General features: G+C 34.2%; 2 protein-coding genes across 2 annotated transcripts; both read left to right on the top strand.

Annotated features, from left to right (window-relative positions):
* Window positions 1-260: 260 nt before the first annotated feature.
* On the top strand, window positions 261-8900 carry LOC129950506 (probable inactive tRNA-specific adenosine deaminase-like protein 3). The gene is made up of 2 exons (XM_056062441.1): window positions 261-385; window positions 7804-8900. Exon 2 carries the CDS (start codon window positions 7815-7817, stop codon window positions 8898-8900), a length of 1086 nt encoding a protein of 361 aa, XP_055918416.1. The 5' UTR covers window positions 261-385; window positions 7804-7814.
* A 5050-nt stretch (window positions 8901-13950) lies between these two features.
* Window positions 13951-16760, top strand: LOC129949398 (phenoloxidase 1-like). The gene is made up of 7 exons (XM_056060834.1): window positions 13951-14183; window positions 14241-14413; window positions 14741-14924; window positions 14990-15433; window positions 15487-15780; window positions 15838-16171; window positions 16234-16760. Exons 1-7 carry the CDS (start codon window positions 13992-13994, stop codon window positions 16713-16715), a joined length of 2103 nt encoding a protein of 700 aa, XP_055916809.1. The 5' UTR covers window positions 13951-13991; the 3' UTR covers window positions 16716-16760.
* The last annotated feature ends 9500 nt before the right edge of the window (window positions 16761-26260 follow it).

Below are 26260 nucleotides of genomic sequence, written 5' to 3'. Positions count from 1 at the left end.
TGACGTTAAAATAAATTGATCAAGAAGTATTTAAACTTAATTATTCTCAATCGAACAAGTTTAAAGATAACTTTGGAATTCCACAAGTTAACCGTTGAGGCTCTATTCTTTTTATTTTACTTATAAACGATAAAACACTTAATGTTCATCATTTATGTCGACGACATTTTAGCACAACGCTGGTGGTGGCCTTAAGAAAATACATAAAAAGATGAAAAGAAACCATAAATGTCATTGTGATTCTTGATTCTTCCGTTTTGCTTTTTCTTGTTGTTTGACAGTTCGGTCTTCACGTTTGTTTACTTCTGCTGTGTGCATATTTAAAAGAAAATATTGAACAAAACTTAGTAATTAAGTTTATTTAAAGTGTCTTATATTAACAAAGGTAATTTTTTGTTTTAATAATCTTTTCTTTTTGGTTATTTGCAAAGCAAAGTTAAATTATTTCGTGTATTGTTTCCGTTTCGTGAGCATTAGAATTGACGTTTTCTTTTGCTGTTTTTTCTTTCATACAAGTGATACCAAGTATTTTTTCTGTTCTTACTTATTTGGGAAGGTAATTGAAGCACATTTAAGATATGGTGCCGTTTCTTGAATGTTTATTTGAAAATTGTTGAATGATGATGGAGTTACTACACTTCTGTTGTAAATAAAAAATGCTAGTGTTTAGGATTATTGTCATATTTTCATAGATTTTACTTTTTGTAATCCCAATACAAAAATAAGCAAACATATTTTAGTTTTAAATGTGTCGAAAAACCAATTTTACATCTCTGTATTCGAATGGCCGAGATTAGTTTGATTAATTTTTTATTTAAAACCATATTTGTAGATATTAATATTTCAAAATATTTTTCCTGTGATGTGATTTGTTGGGGTGTGAAAATTCTGTTATTTATTTATTAGAAATCAACTAAGTACTAGCTTTATAGAGTTCGTTTACATTTTATATACCTACACGAGTAAATGTCAAAAAGTTAATATAAAATTTACCTGATAAATTCACTCTATGGTCAAACAAGTTTATATATTTCAAATAAAAGTAGTTGAATAATTTAAACTTGGTATTTGAAGGAGAACATTGTTCATAATTAGTCCGACAGTTTGGAATATGTATACAATAGGTTAAATACCTCAAGTTTCTTTGGGAAATATTAAATTTAATAGAAAATAATCAAGGGCGGATCCAGATTTTTAATCAGGGGGTGGGGGGGGGGGGTCACGTGTTTAACATATAGACGAGTTTTTACTCACCGCTTAAAAATGTTATTTAAAGAAGGGTAACAAAATTTAAATAACATAATGCGCATCTTAACCTTAAATGTACACATTTCATGGGCTAAAGTGCCGACTTTAGTTATTCAATTATTTTAGAACGCTATTGTCCAGTAAGGTGTAGTCTAACTATTTAATTTAGTAGAATTTCCTCATATGAAAGCATTCCAATATTCTAAAATGTTTTCTAAATATGCCATATTTATGAGCAAAACACTATAGTTTAGATGGTTTTTATTGCTTTCATGGAGAAATGTACGAAATTGTTTTAAAAGTTTTCATTCTTTCAAAAAAAAAAATATATTATTTTTTGTTGCCATTTATATAAATGCGAAAAACGCTACAAAATTTCAAAAACCCAGAAAATAGAGAAAGAATCTGATATCAAGAATTTTCTGTAGTTTTTTCGGACTCAATTTTCGGGAGTCTATTATTACTATCGCCACCAGTCTGCTTACTCGTAGATTGGAGTTGATGCTTCATCTTAAAGTACTCAACAAAACTTTTAAATTGTAGAGTGAAAAAATGTTGGTTCTAGAATTTAAGGAAATAAGTGCATTTAAGTACATAATATTATACATAAAGTACATAAATGAATATAATAAAAACAAACTAAGGTAAACAAATAAGCTGGGAAAAACTTTTGTGTGCCAGTCACAAATTACAAGTTTGAGAATCTCTTTTCATTTCATTTCTCATGGTAAGCTCTCTGTATCTCAACTAGCTTTTAAAATGTCTTCTTTTAAGGCTGACATTTTAAAACTTTCTAAAGATTTAGATACCTACAGATCTCACCGGAACTCCCAATGTACCTCAAATTGTTGCCTGAGATTTAGCTTCAAATAGTGACACCGTTACAGGAACTGTAATAAACAACGTCATCCCTATCAAAGCTGTCTTCAAACCAAAAATAATTTGTATATCTCGTCTGGACCCAGTTACTACGCCAGAAGATATAACTTCCCACTTAGTATCTACCAAGAGCATACCTTCCAGCTCATCTATCAGGTGTACTAAGATCAGTAAACCAAAAAGCTTTGTTTCCTCTTTTAAATTAATAACGAATCCCACTTACTTTGATTCTATTTGCAACCCAAATATATGGCCCGCAGAGACTTTAGTTATAGAATTTACTCAAAGTCAAAAACAGGGTGTTTCTTTGAAAAACAAATCAAAAAACTCAACAGGCTTACGCTCTTCTACCAAAACGTAAGGGGACTTCGTAGCAAGACTACTGACATTTTTCTTAACTCCCAATCATTTCCACACGACGTATTCGTTTTGACAGAAACGTGGCTTAATTCAAGCTTTTCCGACACAGAACTTTTTAGTCAAGAGTTCGACGTTTACAGAAAAGATCGTCATGTTGGTAATGCAAAGGATTTAGGTGGAGGTGTTCTCATAGCGGTAAAAAATACATATTTCTCTTCTTCTGTACCTTTTTCATTTGTATTATCAATTGAACTGGTATGTGTAAAGATAATGGTACAGACTAAGACTTTTTTCATTTTAAACGTTTACATTCCTCCAAAAAGTTTGGAGTCTGTTTATAACGATCTCTTTTTAGCATTAGACTATCTTATAAATTTGTCCAGCTCTGACACCAATATCTTACTTTTAGGTGATTTTAATTTACCACACATTGACTGGATTCCATCCGAAGACGAATCCTGCCTTGAAGCCTCTCCTTCTTCTTCACAAATGGAACTATCTCTTCTCGATAAAGTCCTTCTTACTGACTTACAGCAAACAAGCTGTATTAAAAACTCAAAAAATCGAATTCTCGATTTAGTCTTTTCGTCTGACGCTATTAGTACTCTTGTTCTAGAATCTAGATCAGGAATTACTAATATTGACATATATCACCCCCCTTTGGACATTTTTTTTTACTTAAGTAATCACCTTACTAATCACAGTAATTCTTTTGATTGCTTATATAATTTTGATTTCAGAAGAGCCAATTTCCAGCAGTTGTCTGAAGATTTAACCATTTCTGGAATTGCTGATACACTAGCATTTTCTAACATTGACGAAGCAGTTTCAACTTTTTATAGGATCATTAATTGTTGTTTTGAAAAAAAAATGTACCGATAAAGAAATCAAGAAATACTAACTTTAGCCATCCTTGGTACACGAAAGAATTGCGTTTACTGCGTAACAAAAGAATGCATTTTAAAGGAAAACATAGTTCATAATTAGTCCGACAATTAGGAATATGTACACAATTCGCTAAATTCCCCAAGTTTTTTGGGGAATATTAAATTTAATAGAAGAAAATCAAGGGCGGATCTTTAAATTACTTACAAATCCTTACTTACACAACTTGACTGCATAAATTGTATGGCTCATATGACCCCTCCTGAATCGTCCATTGGTCAAAATTTGATGGATTTTAGTACATTTTTTGGTATAGGGCTGAATGTCACATTCATATTATGTTCTTGGTCCAGCCCTCAGTTAGGTTAGGTTAAAGTTGCTGTTGGTTTGGAAGTCCAACACACTTAAACCAAAGTATGGTCCGTTGTGATACCACATGGATCAGTTGTTCAGCGCAGTTGTTCAGCTTTTTGCAAGTTCGTCAGCTTTGCAATTTCCTGGAATGTCTCTATGGCCCGGCACCCAGAAAAGGTGAATGTTGAACTGTGTAGCCATCTCCGTAAGAAATAATCGACAATTGAGGGCTGTTTGTGAGTTAGTGGAGAATCTAGGGACTTTAACGCAGCTTGGCTATCCGAAAAGATGCGTATATCATTAGTTGATATAAAGTTTTCCCTAGTCCATGATAGGACTTCTTTTATAGCCGGGATTTCATGAGGGGAGGGTCAATGAGTAGTACTTTGTATTTCCTTGTGAAGAGGACAAGGTCGGTTTTTTGTGGGTTAACGCCTAGTCTACAACGATTTGCCCATCTGATGAGCTTATTTAAAGCGTTTTGTAAGAGTTCTTTTAGTATATTGGAATGTTTACCCGTTACTGCAATAGCAACATGGTCCGCATAAGCAAACACTCTGTATCCTTCTCTTTCTAGAGTTATTAGTAATTCATTTATTAGTAATTCATTTATTACTATAAGTTCCAGAGGAGAGGGGATAGGACACCACCTTGTGGCGTACCTCTGCTGACACCCCTTTGTGCAGTAAATCACCCAGTTTTTAAATTGATAATCCTGCTTATCAGCATCAGATTAATCAATTCGCTGATCGACTTATCTACCTTCAGAGTTGTCAATACACGTGCAATTGCAGATGTGTCGACATTGTTAAATGCACCTTCTACGAGTATATCTAAGAAGGCAACTAAGGTGTACTCTTTATGATGGAGGGAATTTTCGATTGTACGTACTATACTGTGTAGAGCCGTTTCAACTGATTTCCCTTTGTTGTAGGCGTGTTGAACTTTTGAAAAGAGGGACTTATCAATACTTGCCCTTAAGTGGATATCGATCAAACGTTCAAAAGTTATGAGAAGGAACGATGATAAGTTGATAGGTCTTAGGTCTTTAGGGTTAACGTGGCTGGATTTTCCAGCTTTTAGAATAAAAACGACTTTAACTTGTCTCCAAGACATCGGGATGTATGCCAATGTACGGCATCCCTTGAAGATGTTTTCTAGGATGTGTATTAGAAAACTTGCATTTTCTTGAAGTTCAGCTTATACTATCCGGACCTGCAGATTTATATGGGTTAAAGCTGTTAATAGCCCATTTGAGTTTTTCCCTAGTGACTAGACATTGTGGGGGATATAATATATTGTCACAACTATTTGGTACAATGTTATTAATAATATAAGAGCTACCAGGAAAGTTAACGTCTTGTAGCAAGTTGAGCGATTCTTCGCTTGAATTGGTCCAGAGACCAGAGACGTTTTTCAAGCAGCTTGGCATGATTGGATTTTTGGAGAGGATTTTGCGCAACCTGATTGCTTCTTCCACGTTGCTACAGAAGTTTCTCCAGGTTTGGTTTTACTCTGTTCTTTTTTTATATATCCTCAGTGATTCCATATATGAATCCCAGCCAGACATGTCTCTAGAAGCTTTCGCTCTGTTAAAGAGTTTTCTATATTCTTTTCGAAGTGGATCTAGCCCTGAGTTCCACCAGTGTGGTTTCTTTTTACCTCTTACTTTAATAAGAGGACATGCAGTATTTAGATCAAGATCTTTAGTGTTGGAGGCGGCGTTAAAGTGTTCAGGTTTTACTAAACTATTTAACGTCCTCTTGTATTTTGGCCAATTTGAAAGATCGGTTGGCAAGGTGGTTCATTTATAAAGTTAAATCGGATGTATCTATGATCAGAAAAGGAGTGATCTTTAGATACCTTCCAATTCAAAATATTATTATTAATGAAGTCGGAGACAAGAGTTATATTTAAAACTTCTTGTCGATTTTTAGTAATAAAGGTTGGCTCTTTACCAACGTTACTTATGAGTAGGTTTTTTATATCCGTGCTACCCCACACTGTATGGTGGGCGTTAGCATCAATTGATGAGGCCAATGTTGATCCTTTGCGCTTCAGCTGTTAATCTCTCCAGGGTGTCACCCGGTACAATTGGTGCCTAGATTGAGTTCGAGAATTGGTCGAAAAAATGTTATACATTTGTTATACATTTTTTGGAAAATTTTTTCGATTCCATCTTAATCCAACCAAGAATTGAATAAGCCCTTTTAATAGTTGAGTTAATGTGTTGTTAAAGTTTTAATTATCCATCAAATAACACATCAAGTACTTACATCATTAACACGAGATAATGATACTCATATAGCTCATAGTTTTATATTTTAGAACCAGATAATTACAAACAAAAAAACTATTTTTAAAATTGTAACATCGTTGTCATTAATGATTCACTCAGACAGTAAACCGTTTATAAATAAAATAAAGAGAATAGAGCTTCAACGGCTACCTTGTGGAATTCTAAAGTAAACTTCAAAATTGTTCGATTAAGAATATATTTTTTTTTTATAATAAGCGCACACTCAAGGGGATGTATTACCCATATTATGTATACACAGTGTGAGCACTAGGAAAGGGAGAGAGGGGTTGAAAGGAGATGTCGGTGCACATTGGTTTTGAATTCCTGAATATTGCAAAAGCTGGGAAAGACAGAGTGTGGCAAGGCATTCCACATTCGCATAGTACGACTAAAGAACGAATCTCTGTACTTGACAGTGCGACCGAAGATGGGCTCGAGGGTATTTTGATGAGCATTCCTAGAAGCGCGAGTATTATGGTTGAACTGTTTAAGGGGAGGAATGCAGCTGGCTATTTCTCTAGAGCATAAACCAATAAAATAACGGTAAAAGAGGGTGAGACAAGAAACATTTCGACGATGTTTAAGTGACTTAAATGATCTTATGATGGTAATATCACCAATCAATCTAAATGCTCTACGTTCAATACTATCCAAGAGGCTTAAGTGAGTTGCAGGAGCATCAGCCCAGATATGGGAGTTATACTCAAGCTTTGGACGTATATAAGTCTTGTAAATAACAGCCAGATCAGAGGGGGAGAAAAACTTCTTGCATCGCCTTAGAAAACCCAAACATCTTGCGGAATTTTGGCATTGCGTTTTCGAAGCATTAACTTCCACGCGGTTTCTTATTCCCCATTGTACAATGCTGTTTAGGTCGGAATTTAATGAGCTTATCATATTTTGTCGTTGCAGTTCCACATCCGAATAAGAGGGGTGTGAATCTGGAAACGAATATGAAAAGCTAAGAGCACTATCGTCAGCGAAACAATCATTAATAAAAATGAGAAAGAGTGTTGTAGATATAACAGAGCCCTGGGGCACACCAGTATTTATTTTGTCGTTTTCAGACTTGAAAGTTTAAACACTTTTTATTCAATTAATTTCTACGTCAAGCCAATTGTCTTCTCTTGAAGAGCATAAACAAAAATCAAATTAAAATGATAACACTGCCAGTAAATAACTAATTGACAAATAAAATCTGTATAGTATGAAAAATTTCCTGAATGAAATCCCAGTTGACCAAAAAATCCTAAGTCTTAACTTGTTGTTGTTTTCCCACCGTTTTGACTTATGTTAGCGACGCGAAGTTAAAAAAAAAAACAAAGGGGACAGTTCGCAAATAATTCAACTGTCCATTTTTTTTAATACAAGAGATGAGTGAGCGTATTGTATTGCAAAAATACTCATATTTGAAATAAAATTAGCAAAACTCTTTGATTCTGAATGAAACTTAAATAGTTTTCTTCAAGGATTATAATGATTAAACAAAACGTATTTTAATTAAGAGAAATGATTTTTTTTAACTGAAATTTTTAATAAAAAGAATTCAGACATCAAAATTGAATTTTTTGGAAGTGGCGCCCAACGTGAACCTAAAACATAATTTTTAATGAATCGTTTTTTTGCGCTTCTGTTGTTTTAAAATGTATTAAAAAAAAAGAAGTTAGGAATGTTATGATTTTATTTTAGTCTATAATAATAATATTTTACCGAATAACCTCTAAGTCTTTAAATAAAATGAAGTTTAACTTACATTATAAACTTTTTTACAATTACAGTTAATTTTACAATGGAAGAACCAAGTCCCAAGAAACAAAAAATGGATTCGTCGGAAATGCCTTTCCAAATAAAAGCTGTGCTTTCTGAAGACCTGTGCAATCCCATTCCCCTTGAATCAGTCATTGTTAGTAGAATAGAAAACAAAAAGTCAATATCATCAATTATTCTTGAACTAAGTAAATCTATGCCATTGCAAAGTTTGCAGCATCTAAAAAGAGTTCGACAAAATGAGATAATATTATGTCTTGCCTCAGAAGTTAAATGCTTAGAATCATCTGAGAGTTTCCGAGAAATTATCAAAGACTACACTATTTCTCAAGGTATTTCTTTTGAAATGGCATCAAGACTTGGTGAGAACATTTCTCTTATAGAAGTTCCATCTATACCCACCAGGCTCCGCTGGCAGTATGACAAAATGAACAAACTGTGGCCTTGTAAATTTCATCCAAATCGATATCTGGAGTCTTTGTATGACGGAACAAATTTTTCAAGTAAAGAAGAACAATTCCATTGTAGAATCGCTAAGATTAGCAAAAAACTATCAGAAATGGAAGGACAATCTATTGGAGTTTGTATTGATCCAAGAACGAACTCAGTTGTTGCATTGGCAACGGGAAAGTCAAAAGAAAATCCTGTAATGCATTGTCCGATGGTTTTAGTCGATTTTGTAGCTCGCAGTCAAAACGAAGGAGCATGGCAGTACGATGATGAAGTATTTCTTCAATCAGATGATGTAAGACTTAATTTGAGAGGAATTCCTGAACGTTTTCGTAATACAATAGTGAAAGAATTTCAAGAAGAAATTAATTTTGGAGCTGAAAATAGTAACTTTAGAGAAGAGCCCAGAAAAGTGACCGAAGAAATGTTGAGCACAAACAATTTGGATAAATACGGTCCATATCTATGCACCGGTTACGATGTCTATTTAACTGTGGAACCATGCCTAATGTGTTCAATGGCACTCCTACATAGTCGTGTTCGAAGGATATTCTTCATAGAACCATCAGAAAATGGAGCTCTTCATTCTAAAATGAAATTACACACAATCAAAGAACTTAACCATCATTTTGAAGTTTTTCATTTATTGCATAAGTGAGAAATAATTATTTTGAATAAAATTTTTAAAACTTTTTTAAAAGCGGTGTGCATTTCTTACATATTTAAAAGTTGTTCACCAAAATAACACAATTCTGTAGTTTTGCTCTCATATTTTATTTAATGCTAGGACCTAGGAATTGTTATACAGCTTGCGTCGATATTATTTTATAGAGATAGATAGATAGATACATATGTACATATGTTGTATATAATTTTATTTTCAAAAAGATTTTACAAAAAATGAGTATTGCTGGTTTAAAATTTATTTTGACAAAAACTTCAAGTTGCTTTTCAGGTTAAAAAAGAAATTTAAAAATATGCATATGTTATGAAAATTCATTTATAATAAGAATGCGATATTTAATTGACGTTTTTAAGAAGGAATATAAGTTTGAGTAGCAGTACCCATTAAGAACGTTAAGAATGAGAATGGATGCCACTGCCAAGATATTTTCTTCTGTACGTTTTTAATATTGGGCAGGTTCCAATGAAGTGCATGGTATATTCCGATTCTATATTTCCATATAACATAATGTACACATTTTATCTCTATCTCCTTGGAAAGCTCTTCCATTGAAATTAAGGAGCCTGCAGCGAACTTAAAAAATTATGGAAATGATATCACGTGAATTTTGTCTTCAAAGTAGTTCGGTATGCCAGACGCCAGAGTACATCAAGTTGCAAATATTCATCGTGAAAAATTGTAAACTCAGTCCAGTCCAGCGTTTTTATTTCATTTTCAGTAAAAGAATGTAATGTAAGCTTGGCCAGTCGAGTAGATTCATTACAAAAGAAAAATGCACGAAATCCATAAAAAAGATCCAACCATTCCTTAGCCCAATAGCTTTTGATAAAATGTTGGGTTATCTATGATTAGAAGAATTAGATTTCGTCTTATGAAAGAAAAATGTAGCTGGAGGGACGTTACAAACTCTTCGATAAACCTGTTTCAATGTAGTTAGGTGTATTATCGGGCATTAAAAAACATCTTTTTATGAAGAAACGCTGCAACTTTTCGACTTGCTTGTACTTGTTGCATACCCAAACTTGAGCACAGTACAACATAATAGCCGGCATTGTATATTTTGAACTTTGTTGAGTGTTGCTACGACCACGTAGCATTGATGGAATTTTTAGATGCTACCAATCTGTTTCTTAGATGCTCATTCCAAGGCATGTTGTAATTAAACACTACGCCAAGATATTTGTATTGGTTAGACACCTTTATATCAGAATTATTGTAAAACCATTTTTCTAACGCTGCTCTTCTTCCACCATTGCGAAATATTACTATTTTCGACTTACAAGATTTATTTCAAGATTCCATTGAATGTAATAAGTCTTAAAACCCTCAATCTGTTGCAAATAAGAAGGATTATCTGACAACAGTACAATATCGTCCGCATATATGTATGAGGGCGTTAATTTGAAGATCGTCTGAAACAATACCGATTGGAAGTTCCGCATGAAGATCATTTAAAAACAGAACGAAAAGAAGAGAGCTTAGCACACATCCTTGACGAACATCTTTCTTAGTGGGGAAGAAGTCTGACAAACACGAACCATCCCAAACTGCTGCAGTAGTATCCTTATAAAGAGACTTTATAGTAGCCAGTATCTTCGAAGATATTGCCAGAGTCGATAGCTTATAAATAAGAGCATTCCTGTCAATGCTGTGATCGATTAAAAACCGTAGTTTCTTCTTTTGGCAGAGTTGAAGTTGAATTATGCGTGAAAGATTATAAACTTGGTCCACAGTAACATAGTTGGTTCTGTATGCAGCTTGAAATTCATCGATGATTTTGTTTTTTTCCAACCAAGCTGACAGTCTGTTCAAGGAACTGCAGTAAACAGCTTATAGAGCGTATCGAGGAATGAAAGTCTTTTATATTTTGACACAACATTTGTATCTTCTTTCTTGGAACAGCGGGTATATAATGGATTTTTTGAAAGATGGTGGCAGTGTTGCAGTTTCAAGAATCTCAGTGAATAACTTATGTATTTCTTCAATAAGAGATGGGAATGCATTTTTAGAAAATTCATACGGTATTCCATCAAAACCAGGAGTTTTCAGATCTTTTGATGAAGATGTAGCAGAATATATTTCGTGCAGCTCAATGGGGTAATCTAATTTTGGAACATGTCGCTGAGGAAGAGCGTATGAGATAGTAGCTGAGTAAGCTTTCAAAATGCATTTTAAATTCAATTACTTTTACTGACGTTGTGGTTTAATCGACTGTCCGAGTATTTGCTTAGCAATCTTTCACCACTCTCAGGCTGAATGAACAGATTCAAGACTCCTAGTAAGGCTAACGAAATAAGCTTATTTTTAGTTCTACATCAAATCCTATTTTTCTTATTTTCATCGTAGTAGTTTCTACGACATTTTTCCAGGTTTAGTTTTATGAAGGAGACATACTAAATCAAACCAAGTTTTTTTTTGCTCAAACTTAACATTTTGTTGCATGGGAGCTCCGTTTGCTTCATAAATACAGCTTTTGATTGCTTGATTTTATATTTTATTCGCCTTACGCGAACAATAAAATAATTAAAAATAATACAACAAATGTAAGCTGCGAATATTTCATGTTTTAAAATGAAGTCATCATATTCATCACATGCTTTTCTTCATGAAATTGTTGGTACTTTGTTTCATTTCTTAAAAAATGTTACCAATTAAGCGAAGGGCACAATTTCCATTCTTTTTAATTATGACTTTGTATCAAATGTGAATAACGAAGACATGTTTTCAATATACATATGTATGTATGTACATATGTATGTATGTACATAATTCCAATCAACACTTCAATAATAAATAAATAAACAATCCATATGTATACATCTCAATTCCAAATAGGTACATAAATATGCAATGGGAAGGCACATACATACAACATTAGGAACTTCATTTGAAGTCAACTGCATTCTTTGAACATCAATTTATACCAAAGAAACTATTTAGTTGGTTTAATGTCATTTGGCAGTTTCAGCCGACATAAGGGACCTGGAAATAACCAAGTTTCTAGTATCTGATTGGCCAACTGCCAAAAAATTGTCTTCCAATTAAGGTATCTTTATTAGACAGTTGACTGGAAAGTTATTCAAACAATAATTTGCCTATAAATATCACGTGAAGTCTACTAACTTCAAAATGACAGTTGATCATGTTTTTCATTCAACTGAAAAGTGAACTTTATTGCTTCGTGATTTATTTATTTTCTACATAATTCCATTTGATGTTTTATTTAAAAGGCTTCCTTGTCAAATTGGAAAGTAAAAAAACAGGATGGCATGCGACCCACACTGATAACTTCCCATCCAGTCTGTCAATTTGTCTTGCTTAAGAGTTTGTAGGTTTTCGTGCTTTGTTAAAAAAGTTGTCAATTGAATTATTCTTAGAAATTTAAAAATTATCAATAATTTTTTGTATATAGTGAAATTGTTTTATTTCGAAATCTTATTTGGTTCACGAGATTTATAGACGAAAACCAATTTTTACCAATTTTTATTCATTTTTCTTCAGTTTTTATTTTTTTGTAAAAAAAACTGTCAATTCGATTTTTTTTTTCAAAATTTTACGGAATGTTATAAAACAAAATTAGTTTAAAGACACAATCTCAAGTTTTTGAAAATATAATTGAGTCAAAAATCAATTTTTACCAATTTTGTATTTTTTTTGTAACTTGTAAGGACTTGTAACTTGTCTAAGGAGTGTTTTGTAGACAATAATGTTTTTGACAATTTTTGCACGATGAACTGAAGGTATTGGAAAGTAGTCAAGTTTTGATTTTGAAATGTATGACACTTTAATAACTAACTAGTTGCTTTGCCTTGGTTTTATATTCCAAAAGTTCAGTTCACTACAAATGAAGTCCCTTATGTTTTCTGAACCTGCCCATCATCTTCAAACTCGGAGCTTTACTTCACTAACCTCTAAGTTCAATTTTAACTTAATCGAATCTTATGCCGTCTGAAACTGCCCCATCTAAAACTGAAGTGTTATTTGGAATTTGATAGAAAGTTAATTTTGTTTTTCGAGTCATCTGGTTTAAAAAAAATTTGAACTTAAAATATATGTAATTCAAGAGTGATTATTGGCTGTCTCAGCTTTCCAACACCTTTTTATATGGTTTAAAGTTGAAGCTAACGGATTGCTTAGACGATTTTTGTCGAAAGTGTTTGAATTGTATTCGGAATGTTGGCATAATATCAGTTTTCCACGGTTCTCGCCAAACAAATCTAAAGGAACCAATTTGCAGCTCCGAGGCTGCCAATTGACATCGTCAAGACGGCTGTTAACACTATGAAGAGAACATGATTTATCACCCAAGATCGTTTTAAAATTCAATGTGCTCTAAGGTCCAAAATGCGAGGCTATAACTAAGCAGATGGTCGTACGCTTTTAAAATCTGAATCAGTGTAAGCGAATAATCTGAGATCTTTAGTTAGTAAGCTGATGTTCATGAATTGAGTTTCAAAATCTCGGCTACAGCAGCCATGTTCTCGTATGTACCACCACAACGTGAACCATGTATCGCGGAGGTATGCTACTGGCTTTCTATCAATATTTAGAGCGGGAAACAGATGTGAACTCCAAAATAACCTATGATTTAAAAAGAAACTACTAAATGGCCTATCCGGTAAATACAATAAAATAAACCACATTCACGTTTTTTTTGCATATTTAAATAAAAATTAATTGATTTACTGGACTTAAGTCTATTTTGCCACAGTGTTTTAAATGGATTCATTATTAACATAAACTTTAATAATGAAATCTTTCCTTTAAACTAGGTTTTCTATTTTTGTGTAATTGCACGTCGATAAAGATAAATAATTGCGGCAATTGCATTCTAAGCTATGTGTTCCAAACCACACTTTTATCAAAATGCAAGAACACAATACTACATATCAAACTCTTAACTTCTGTCGAAGTTTTAAATTCACACAGTATTGTGCATTAGTTTATCTAAGATAAGAAAACATTTTCATATATAAATGCAAGTGAATTAAATTGCATAAATTAGTTCAATTTAGTATTTCAAACTTAAAAGAAGGTATAGATTGTAAGTTGAAGTGCATCGCGATGGCTCAGGGATTACTGCCAAATCAAACAACCCAAGCATTGTGGTTACTTTCTCAAAATCCTCAACAATTAGTCTTCATTCCAAGGGGTCCAATTGCATTGGATGTGCCAAAAAGTTTTTTCCCGCCACGTCTTGCTGGCAAGGCTGACAAGATTTTTGATCAATATGAGGGTAACCCATGGCTGAAGAGGGTGAGTGCGTCTAAAGAACAAAAAGAGTTTAAATTTAAACAAAATATTTTTATTCAGATAAGCGTTCTTGATATACAAGAGCCAAATTTAGATTTTGCGGCTAGACATGGAAGAAAAGCACCATTTACATTGTTCAATCCAAATGACAGAAATGTCAGTTCTCAGTTAATTTCGTTGCTGATGGCGCAAAAGGATCCAAAGAGTCTGATTTCGATGGCAGCGTATATAAGGTGAGGAATTGGCTATTTTGTCAGTCTTTTTGCTTCCATTTGCCAGAAAAAGTTTAAATTATCAAAATGTTGATGTCCCTTTTTTTAATTCCATTGGGAAAAATAAATTGAATTTTTTTTGATCTAAAATTAATATTATGGATTTAAATTTTCTAGGAATTTACCCTCGACGTTCATGTTCTAACAGCTACGGACAATTATAATTACAATTATTTATTTTAATTTAAAATCCAATTTTTTTAAAAGAAAACCCCATAAAGTTCTGTGGTTTCGGTCTTTTCAAAATGTTTAAGTTTTTTATCCTTAATTTTTTTCCAACTTCCTCAGAGACCGTGTGAACCCGTTTCTGTTTCAATACGCCTATTCAGTAGCCCTGCAACATATGCAAGTCACCAAAGGCATTGAAATACCCTCTGTTGTTTCTCAATTTCCGGGTAACTTCATCGATCCTTCAATCATTCAAGATGCCAAAGAAGAATTAAGCATTGTTCCTCTGGAAAGCCAAGAAAAGGTATGTTTGTTTTTTTTTCAAATTTTTCAAGGAATTCTTCATAAATGCAATTTTTCCTTTTAAAGAACGTTTTTGAAGTCCCATTGAATACATTCAATCGTGAAGAAGAACAACGAATGGATTATTTCCGTGAGGATATCGGTATCAATATGCATCATTGGCATTGGCATCTTGTCTTCCCGAACAATGGCCCCATTGAAGTTGTTCGGAAGGATCGTCGTGGTGAACTTTTTATGTATATGCACAATCAGATACTTTCCCGCTATAATCTCGATCGGTTATGCAATAATCTTGGAAGAACTGTACCACTCACGAATCTACGAGAACCCATTCCGGAAGGTTACTATCCGAAACTTTTAGATACAGTTTCGAATCGAACATATCCACCTCGAATGCCTGGACAAAAGTTACACGACATGAACCGTCCCGATTTGATCACAACACTGGCGGATCTTGAACTTTGGAGGAACCGAATAATCGGTTCTATTGATCGGGGATCTGTGTTTGACGTGAGTACTAATGGAAAACTTAAACTAAAGTCATTTTCACAAAAGATTTTCAGCCCGCCGGAAATCAAATTCCAATGGATGAAAAAACAGGGATCGATCTGCTTGGAAATCTTATAGAATCATCAGCGCTATCGATTAATCCCCAGTTCTATGGTGATCTTCACAATAGGGGCCATTTGATTATCTCATATATCCATGATCCAGATTCAAAGTATACCCGAGAATACAGTGTTATGGGTGACACCATTACCGCAATGAGAGACCCAGTTTTCTACCGCTGGCATATGTTTATAGAACTTCTAGGCGCTAGACACAAGGCATTTTTGCCACCTTATCAACCAAAAGAGGTAAACATGGAGAAATCAAGGAATTTAAAATCATTCTAATCATTATCTTACCCTTAGTTGGGAAGTGAACAAATTGTTGTCGAAGATTTCATAACCATATGCAAGTCAAAAGGGTCCCAACCAAATGTTATGAACACCTTTTGGCAAAAGAGCGATGTTGATATTGGTGTTAATCTCGATGGACGCCAGAATGAGTCTTCGGCTACCTTTAGGTTTACGCATCTTGCTCACGAGCCATTTGACTATCGTGTATCTGTTAATAATACGGGTGGTATAATTGAGACGACTTGTCGAATATTTTTATTGCCCATCGAAGATGAACGTATGATCGAACTTACACTTGACGAACAACGTCTAATGGCCGTCGAAATGGATCGTTTTTCTGTTGTTTGTAAGTTAAGCTCGAATTCTGCAGATATATTCAATAATATCTTATAATAAATTAATCCATAGTGAAACCAGGACAAAACATTATACGCCGCTCCTCAACAGATTCCAGTGTTACAATTCCCTTCAATCAGACCTTCAAGCCTAACACTGCCCCTGGAGACTTGAATAATCCCGAAGTTTGTCTTAAGAACTATTGTAGCTGTGGTTGGCCGAGTCACATGTTGCTGCCAAAGGGTACCCCTGAAGGGAAAATGTTTAAACTTTTCATAATGCTATCAGAAGATTCACTTGGTACTTTAAATGCCCAGCCAAGTTTTCTGGAATTGAATGCTCGTTTTAAGGGTGAGACAAAGAATGCAGGAAAAAATTATAATGCATTTTCATTCTGTGGCTTGAAGGATGAAAAGTATCCAGATCAACGTAGTATGGGATTTCCGTTTGATAGACGACTACCAGCCCTTTATTTGGAAGGACTGCTGGATGACTACAAGAATATGAAAACTTGTGATCTTAATATTGTGTTTCATGAAAAAGTTAACGAATAAATGGTTCATGTGATTATAAATTATAAAATAAATAAATTCAAAACATTTGTTAGTATTCTATCTCTATGCAGATTATCACAAAAGAAAGAGATTCGAATTATACTTAAAAACCATTTCACGATTAATTTGATTCAGTGAATATAATACTTTTATGTATTAAGAATTTCAAAACCATTTTGTACTAGCACAAAACCAAGAACAAACCCTTTGAAAGTTAAACTTTGTAAATTTCGCTATAGTAAAGTAATTCTTTAGAAACTATAAAAGCGAGCTTCCATAAATATAAGATGGACCTTTTGCAGCGTCTTTCTAGATCATATCTACCCGACAAACAAACCACTTTACTTTTGGAAATCGTTGGAAAATATTAAACAATTATTTTCATAGCAAGTATAAACATAAGTGCAGTTAAAACTATGTTTATTTTGAAATCAACGCACCTGTCCCACGCTAATTTGTGGAAAAAGTTCATGATATTCGTATGCTAACGGATAGCACTCATGGTCCCCGTCGTTATAATGTGCACACCAAGCAACCCAAATTGCCGACATCAAATTTAGAATGACAGTTCAATCATAATTGTGCTATTAGTGGGCCAAATCAAATCAATAGCTATCGAACTATTTCGGGACATCGTAACCCACCGACGACAATTCCTATAGCTGAGAGAGTAAGACTCAATTCACAAAAATAAACTCTCAAAAACGAAGAAGAGAAATGTGTTGATAAAAATGTGTCATAGAAAACCAAGCTGAAGAAAATGACATTTATACCGCTAAAGTAAGAAAAGAAGATCAAACTGAAAATGTACCTATGTATGTAGTTACATTAAGGCGTAGTGAAAGAGGTGTTGTTCCGAGAAAGTTTCGAGATGATATTATTGCCTATAATGTAATGTCAAAAGAAATAAGTATTGATGTTGATGTCAGAAACGTATTTTCAAATAAAGAATAACGGATTCGCAATTTGACTGCCGTTCAGAGTAGTTGTGATTTTTTTTTTTAAAAGCTGTGAATTTATACCAAAAATAAAACCAATTAAAAGTTGAAAAGAAATAATATTTAAATTTGTGTAAAATGGCGAATAGTGCAAATCATTCGCATTTGCCTACCGTGCCTCCGGACAAATTACAAAATAATTTAGTTCTTCCATCCCAAATGATTAGTGAGCAAGATAAAAGAACGATATCGAACAATGTAGAAAAGGTTCTTTGGTGGGATGATGCCGACATTGAAGATGACGTACAGCTAGACACTAGAGTATCTGCAAATGGTAAGAGTGAATTGTACAATTTACAAATTCCTCGAAATAACTGTGTGCACATCGGCACAAGTAGCGGATTGTCTGGATTAATTCCACAAATAAGAGCCTCAACTATCAATGATAGTGCAACAGAGGAAACTCTATGTAAACTTCTGTCGAACGACAAGGATATTTACACTCAAGTTATAGCGCGCAAAAGGCGCCAATCATATTCAAACTGGGAGGCGAAAAAAGTAGCTATTGAAGCTCCAAAAAATAGAAATTATTATGCTCCTTTGGATACGGACGAAAACGAAGCCGAACATAATTCTGCAAAGGGCATCAAGGAAGCTCAAAGTAATGGACGCAACAATAATATCATCAGATCCGGCAAAGTCAACAGCAACGATGACATCAATAAGAAGACGACTCAACAGCAAACCGAGGAAGATTCGTGGTGTCCTCCGATCTTCACCAAAGGACTTTCATCAAAAACAGTAATTGAATTTTTAAGTAAGTCAAAGTATGATTTAAATAATATAAAATTTGTTACAAACGGGTTTTGTAGATTGAAAATATTTGTAAGGGGGATTGAATTACATACATAGTTTCCTTATGGAATATTTTAAGAAGTGTAGCATTGATGCCTTTACTTTTACTCCTAAACAAAAGAAAAAGTTTAATTTGGTTCTTAAAGGGCTAAGTGGTAATTTCTCACCGGTGGAAGTGCAGAAGGAGTTTCTGAAACTGGACGCCTCTTTGGCGCTGACAGTTAAAAAATTTGAGACCAAGTGGTCGAAAGAAAATGAGATTCCCTTGGATCTCTTCCATTGCGTTTTGGAGGATAGGGAAAGCATGGTGAAAATTAAAAAAATTAGTTCTTTGTTGAGACATAGAATTCGGTGGGATTCTGTCAGAAGTTCGGGGACTCGACAGTGTTACAGATGCCAAAGGTTTGGGCATGTTTCAAATTACTGCTCTTTCGCGTGAAAGTGTGAAGTAGGTCCAAAAAGTGAATCTTCTGTGGCGTCATGTGTGAACTGTGGAAAGGCAGGCCACCCGGCAAGCTACAAGGGTTGTCCTAGTCGTGTAGAATACCTAAAAAAAAGGAATCTGTCTTGGCTGCTATTAAGAGTAGTAAGGCTGGTTTAAAAAATTCGGTTATTAGCCAGGTCAGCACAGCCCAATGTAAAACCTGAAAACGATATTTCGGACTTTATGGAGGAATCTAACAAACTGTTTGGCTTACCAATAAGCCAATTAATTGCTAAAATTCGTGATTTTTGGCCAAAATACAACAAGTTGGATGATAACCAAAAACCAGGTGCATACCTGTCTTTTATTGCCTCTCTTTCTATACCACTCACCATGAATATTAACGTAATAACAGCCAATATCAATTCTTTTTCATACGACAAGCAAGTTGAAGTAGATCTCCTTCTAAAGGATACTCTTCCTACTGCAATTCTTTTACAAGAAACTTGTATTAAAAAAAACAGAGTTAAAAGCAGTTTTAAACAAAACTATGATTTATTTAGAAATAATGAAGGTAGGGGTACCGGTATCCTACTTAAAAACTCATTCCAAAGTTCTCAAGTGTTTTTTTCAAACAATATAATATCCGCCACCATAGCTTCAATACCTATAAAATCAATTAACTCATCCAAAGTTTTAGCATTAGTTTCAGTTTACATTCCGTGCAACATCGGTTCTGCTATGATTCCGGCCCTTAATGATCTTTTCGCTTGCTTAGGTAACTTTGATTACGTTGTCGTGGGAGGTGACTTCAACTCACGGCATTCCTTATGGGGTGACTCTAAAATAAATTTTAACGGTTTTCACTTTGCCAACTGGTACTCTAATTATCACTTTCTTGACTTTGACCTTGCCGCAGCCGTAGGTCCTACTCGTCCTAGTTCTGGTTCACATATTGATTTTTTTATGATTTCATCAAATCTTTGTGCTGGTAACAATATCGCATGCCTCACGTTAGACCTAATTTCCGACCATTTTCCGGTCTTTATGAGTTTGCAACTAAGATCCGACTGTCCTTTTCCTACTTTTCCTCGAACGTTTACATGTTACAAAGATACAAACTGGGCCAATTTTAATCGTTCTCTTGAAGAAAAGCTGACCAATATTGCTGTTCCAACCGATCGGAACTTATCAAATGAAGAAATTGATGTATACATAGATTCTCTGTCCAACACCTTAACTGAGTGCATGAATTTATTCAGCAAGAATAAAAAACTGGTCCGTAACCATTTTAATATTTGTAATGATACCCTTAACTTGTTCAGGTTGAGAAAAGTATGGAAAAAAAAGTTGGAAAAAATTTCCACCGGTTTGGTGATCGTAACAGTCGTGAGTACTCCGAGCTTTCCTCAAGAATTAGTTGTCTAAGCAAAATCATTAAAGACAAAGTAAGAATCGAAGTTAACGAGCGATTTAGAGAAGAATTAAATAGCTTAAAGCCTTCGGCAAATGTATTCAAAGTCATTGATCGGATAACTGGTAGAAAAAATAAAAGTAGGGACGGCAATTCTCAAGTGCTAACTTGGGGCGATAGAGTGCTCACCTCTCCTTGTGACAAAGTAAAAGCATTTGAAGAATTCTATGCGGATCTTTATTCCTTGAAAACGCCTACAGTAGACATTCAAAATTCACTGTTAGTAACAACGACCAATAGCGCTTTCTCAGCATGGAATGGTGACTTGATTCTTACTACCTTTTCGCCAACTAACTGATCTAATACCATATCTTATGAATTTCTTGCGTCGTCGACTTTGGTTGAATCAATAATTACGTCATTGAATAATAAAAAATCAGCCGGCCCTGATGGTATTCCAAATTTTATTCTAAGAAAAGTCAGAATAACCCTAGCTAAACACTTGACCCCTTTAATCAATAACTGCATAAATAATAGCTATTTTCCTTTATCCTGGAAAAAGGCAAAGTTAATTCCTATAAAAAAAAGCAATAGATCCTGTAACTTAACTGATTTTCGTCCCATATCTCTCCTATCAAACCTTGGAAAAATTTAAGAAGTAAGCGGTGTACGGTGTGCGCACTAGATCTTACAAAAGATTTTGATTCTGTTTGGCACGCAGGACTAGTTTTTAAAATAAAACAACTCAATTTTCCTCCCTACTTCATAAAAATTATACAAAGCTTTCTTTCTAATCGCAGCCTCTCTGTGCTTTTCGAAAACGAATATTCCTCTTCTATTCCCATACTCTCAGGGGTACCCCAGGGATCCATCCTTGGTCCATTCCTTTCCAATATTTATCTTCATGACTTTCCAATCCAATTTAACAACTCTCAAGCTATCCTATATGCTGATGACACACTCTTATTTAGTTCACATGAGCGCCCACATGATGCTCTTGAAGAGGTTAAATCCCACCTTAACGAAGCAAATGTTTACTACAAAAAGTGGGGAATCCATTTGAATTTCAATAAGTGTGAGCTAATTTGCTTCCGCAATGCTTCAGGAAGAGGACATCACTTGGCCGTACGTGAAAGTCGCCAAATCAAACTCTGCATAGAGGGTAATTCTATTCCACTGAAGAACTCGATCAAATATCTGGGAGTTCATCTTCATGAAAGATTGAAAATGAACCCTCATGCAAGATTGGCCTTGAACAAAAGTAAGGGTGCGGCAGCAGCTCTCAAACCCCTGCTTAACTCTTAAAACGTAGAAAAATCGACAAAACTACTTATGTACAAGACACTAATTCGCCCGCTCATATCTTATGGATTCCTCATTTGGTTCCAAATAACACCAAACGTGGCTTGTGAACTGCAAAAATTTGAAAGACGAATTGTTCGAAGCTGCATCTCTAAAAAACGAAAGCCTTCCGGTAAATGGTATAGCAATAGAAGCTTATATAATGATTCTGGTATTGTCCCGTATTTGAGGATAACTTTGGAAATTTTATCAACGAACAGTACTATTTGTCTCCTGTTAGCATCCTATCTGAGGATTCCAATCCAGTTTCCCAATTGCTTTACGATGAAGCTGAATTCCTTTCACCTTTTTATGTAAAACGCTCCATAAACAACTACAGGGGCTAAGTGGTTCAATCTCCCTGCTAGCCTGTAACAAAATTGTGATTAAACTCCTTAATTAGTACAAAATGTTAATTATGTATTTATTTTAACTTTTAATAACATAATCTATGAAACGTATGTGATCAATAATTGTACAAGGGCCTTTAAGGCCATTATACCTTGCTGTGTAATAAATTATAAATAAATTTAAGTGTCTTTAAGTAGCCTAAGATTGGTTGAGACTGACATACAGTACAAAGATTCACCATACACTCATAAAAACTAAAGAGAGAGAAAAACTGAATTATAATAATGTATGTTTGTGTTTGTGAAAAAAAAAAAATATATAATTCTTCTTTGTATTTGCTCTTTATAAATGGCCTTCTGCCCTCCTTGCACACACACTTTGTGTATTGGATACATATTTCTATCCCCTATTTTTATTTTAATATTGTTACTCTTTTTCTAATTCTATCCTCCTTTAATTCTTAAGTTAAGTTATTCTTAGGTTAAGCTCTTTTATAGTATGCTGTCTCGTTGAGTGGACACATTCTTTTAATAAGTAAGACATTGTGCTTTAAATATTGAATTGTTTGGTTGTGAAACTAAAATTAGTTAAATAAATGTCTAGCTTGGCCAATTCTAAGTCGGCAATATTACTTAATCTATATTAACATAATGTAAACATTATAATATAAGTGAAAATTAAAAAATGTAAATGAAAAGAAAAATCTCAATAAAATTTTACTACTACTACTACTTAATAAAGAATAACATAGACTGTAAGAAGAAAACTAAAGCCCTGAATTAAATCAATTGAGAAAAAACACGCTAAGGAATCGGCGAAGTAATCTGCAGGTACAGTTATCAAACGTTTGAAGTCAAAATTGATTTTTCAAATCAAACATTCTGAAAAAGCCAAACCAATAAAGTATACAAAGCACGTCTAGCTGTTAAACGATTTCTACAGAAATATAGGCTAAATTTCGAAGACACTTTTGCGCCTGTTACAATTATATGAACTGTTTTGACATGGCCTGTTGCAAAACTTAAAACTATGTGAATTGTTTTGACAGTGCCTGTTGCAAAACTTATGGGAGTGCGAGTTCAGGAGAACCATAAGTTAGATGTTTAACTGCCTTTTTACATAGTCAACTGAAAGAAGAAATATACTTGGAAACACCTGAAGGACTTGGAGCTACAACTGACATGGATTCCAATCCAATTTAAGAAAGTCTTTGAAACAAAGAACTCGTTGCTGGAATGAGGAGGTAAATAATACTTTATTTTAAAACTGGATATAAAAGATCTAAACATGACTTCTGCTTTATTTGAAAACCAACCAATATACTTTTACACAGCTAGAAAAAAATCTACCTAAAATCAAGAAAATGAAGCAACAAATTTCAGAACATTTGGAGATGTTTGACTATGATGAACTAAGAAGTTTTGTTGGAAACAAAATCGAATATGACAAACAATATGAAGCCATGCTATTATGTCAAAAAGTAAACATTGACAAGATACAAAAGAAAATCAAAATGACAGATTGCAACCCCTCAAAAACACCTATGGAAAAGGCATTTCAAATTGATGACGACAAGCAGATTACAGATCAAATTTATCGAGAACTACTTGGGAGTCTAATATACTTAATGCTATGATACCAAGACCAGATATATGTTATTCCATCGGCTACATGAGAAGCTTTTAAAAAAAAAAATAACAGAAAGTCACTCACTCAACAGTGAAATGTTTTTTGGTTACTGTGATGCGGATTGAGCTTCACATATTGTTGATCGAAAATCAGTAAACGGTTATATTTATATTTAAAGGTTCTGACAATAGTGTATCATGATCAAGCAAGAAGCAAAATACTGTGGGAATATATGAAGCAGAATACATTGCTCTCAGTGCAGCCGTATCCGAAACTATTGGGATTGTTGGGATGAACTGTATTAGACAAGAAAGTTATGGATTGCACTAAGACTATTCCTATTTATGAAGATGTAAATTCCGAATACAAACGATCACAACTTAATAAGAGATCACGTTACATGGGCATTATTAGAAATATTACCTGTGAGCACCGATTACCAACTTGCGAATATTTTTACCAAGTCATTAAGAATTTTTCGATTTTAGCTTCTACTGAAAGAATTAAATCTATTAGATTTAGAGGGAGTCTTATAAGTACTGTGTTCATAAATACTCGAATATAATTAATAAAAAAAAGACGGGTAGATGTTGAAATGGAATAAAACAAGCTGTGTGGAAGTTATTAACAAAATTATTTTTTTTATTTGAAAGGTGTGTGGAATATGACATAATTCAAATGCCCACCTTGGTTTCTTACTGTGGCAGAGATCCGAGTGGTCAAATTTTCAAAAACTTTTCGCATAAAACGGACTGAATTTGAGCGATGGATTGTGTTATGTTCACCTTTAGGGCATTGGTAGATTGTGGTTTATTTGCATAGATCTGCGACTTCAAAAAAACCCCACAGGAAAAAGTCTAGCGTGGTCAAATCGCATGACCTTGGAGCCCAATCGACATCACCCCTACGGGAGGTAACCCTACTCTCAAACCGTTTATGCAAAATGTCAATCGTGGCTTTTGCTTTGTGGCACGTAGCGCCATCAATTTGGGTAGTAAGAAATTAGTTACCATCGTTATTTAGCCCTCGCTGTTGACGGATACCGCATCACTACCGTAGTTTTCAAAAAAAGTACGGACCAATTACGCCGCCGGCCCAAAATCCACACCAATAGATAACTTTTTGAGGATGCATTATTACCTGGTGAACCTCCAGTTGGTGTCGTCTCATATACTGCAAATTTTGCTTGTTAACACAGCCATTCATCAAAAAATGCGCCTCGTCACTAAACATGATTTTTCGGCCAAAATTGGGGTCCCTTTCCAAACGATTCGAAGCCCCATCAACCGCAAACGGTGTTATCTATGGTCATGAACTTTGAGCTCCTGGGTCAAGTGGATCTTTTACGGATGTAAGTCCAAGTCCCGACGCAAAATTCACCATGTTGAAGTAAGTAAGTAAGTAAGTAAGCGAAAGTCCGAGTTCTTGTGTACAGCTTCATGGACAGCGGTGATGTTCTCGGCCGAACTTTCGTTCCTTGAACGTACAGGTATTAGCTGATTGTTTACTGAACCGATCGTCTCAAATATGGCCACCAAACGTTGAAAAGTCGACTGTCAAGGGCCAGCACGTCTACCACAAAATTTACGGAATGCGCGCGATGTTTGCCTTAACAAACACTCATTTTGATAATAAAGTTTTATCATTAGAACGTGCTGTTCAATCATGTCATTTGCCATAAGCAACTGAATAATAAACAAAAGATTTGACAGATGTCACCAAAACAAAATGGGCACCACGGGGCACCAAAATTTACCAGCGCCAGTTGAAAAACCCTTTATATACTTTTAAATATTTTTTCTATGGAGACACATTTTTTACAATAAATTATTACACCAATACTACGAATACAGACGTATTGTTAATTTAATAAAGAGCTATTATAACATAAATAATTCGGAAACAATTCAATCACTTAAAGCCAATATCATTCAGCAATCTGTGAACTAAACAGCTCGGAATCTTCAACGAGTTCTTGAAAAATTAGCATGACGGGATGCCCTACTGTGAAGAAGTCAGTCGACGTAGCACCTTAAACAATGCTGTGTTCCTTTATTAATAGGAATTTTGACTTTTCCCGTAATAATTAAAATGAATTTTTAAAAAGAAAGTTGCATTTGGTACACCCTTTGTGTATACTGAATTAATATTTAAAAAAAAGATATTTAAGGTATTACAAATATTTACAGGGTAAAAATAAAAAATACAACAAATTTTTATTTTCGTTATTATTTATGTGTTTCCAAAAAAAAGCATTTTAAACAGCTTTTTATATTACTAATTTCAACTAAATGATAATGAGCGCGTTTGAGTGGCTCGAGACACAAGTTTATAATCTTTTTCATTATAAAAGATAAAACAATCGTAAGTAAACTTATTAAGTTGTATTAATAAATGCGTCATAGAGGCTGAGTAAAGTTACAATGCTTCTTAAGACCAATAAATTTGGAACGTTAAATAGTGCCTAATACACTTCGTAACTGTTTTCGGGATTTTTTTAAACTAATAAATATTAACTTCCGAGGTTCACTGTAATCAAAATAAGATTCTAACATATTTTACAGGAATTCATACAATTGTATATTCATTCGTT

Source organism: Eupeodes corollae, chromosome 3 (assembly GCF_945859685.1).
Source record: "Eupeodes corollae chromosome 3, idEupCoro1.1, whole genome shotgun sequence".
Taxonomy (NCBI): Eukaryota; Metazoa; Arthropoda; class Insecta; order Diptera; family Syrphidae; genus Eupeodes; species Eupeodes corollae.
Note: the sequence above shows the minus strand (reverse complement) of the source record. Positions and strands in the feature narration are given on the sequence as shown.

Coding starts and splice junctions, on each gene's coding strand:
- LOC129950506 (XM_056062441.1), top strand. CDS start 7,815: ATGGAAGAACCAAGTCCCAAGAAACAAAAAATGGATTCGTCGGAAATG.
- LOC129949398 (XM_056060834.1), top strand. CDS start 13,992: ATGGCTCAGGGATTACTGCCAAATCAAACAACCCAAGCATTGTGGTTA. Junction 14,414..14,740: donor TCGATGGCAGCGTATATAAG/GTGAGGAATTGG, acceptor CAACTTCCTCAG/AGACCGTGTGAACCCGTTTC. Junction 14,925..14,989: donor CTCTGGAAAGCCAAGAAAAG/GTATGTTTGTTT, acceptor TTCCTTTTAAAG/AACGTTTTTGAAGTCCCATT.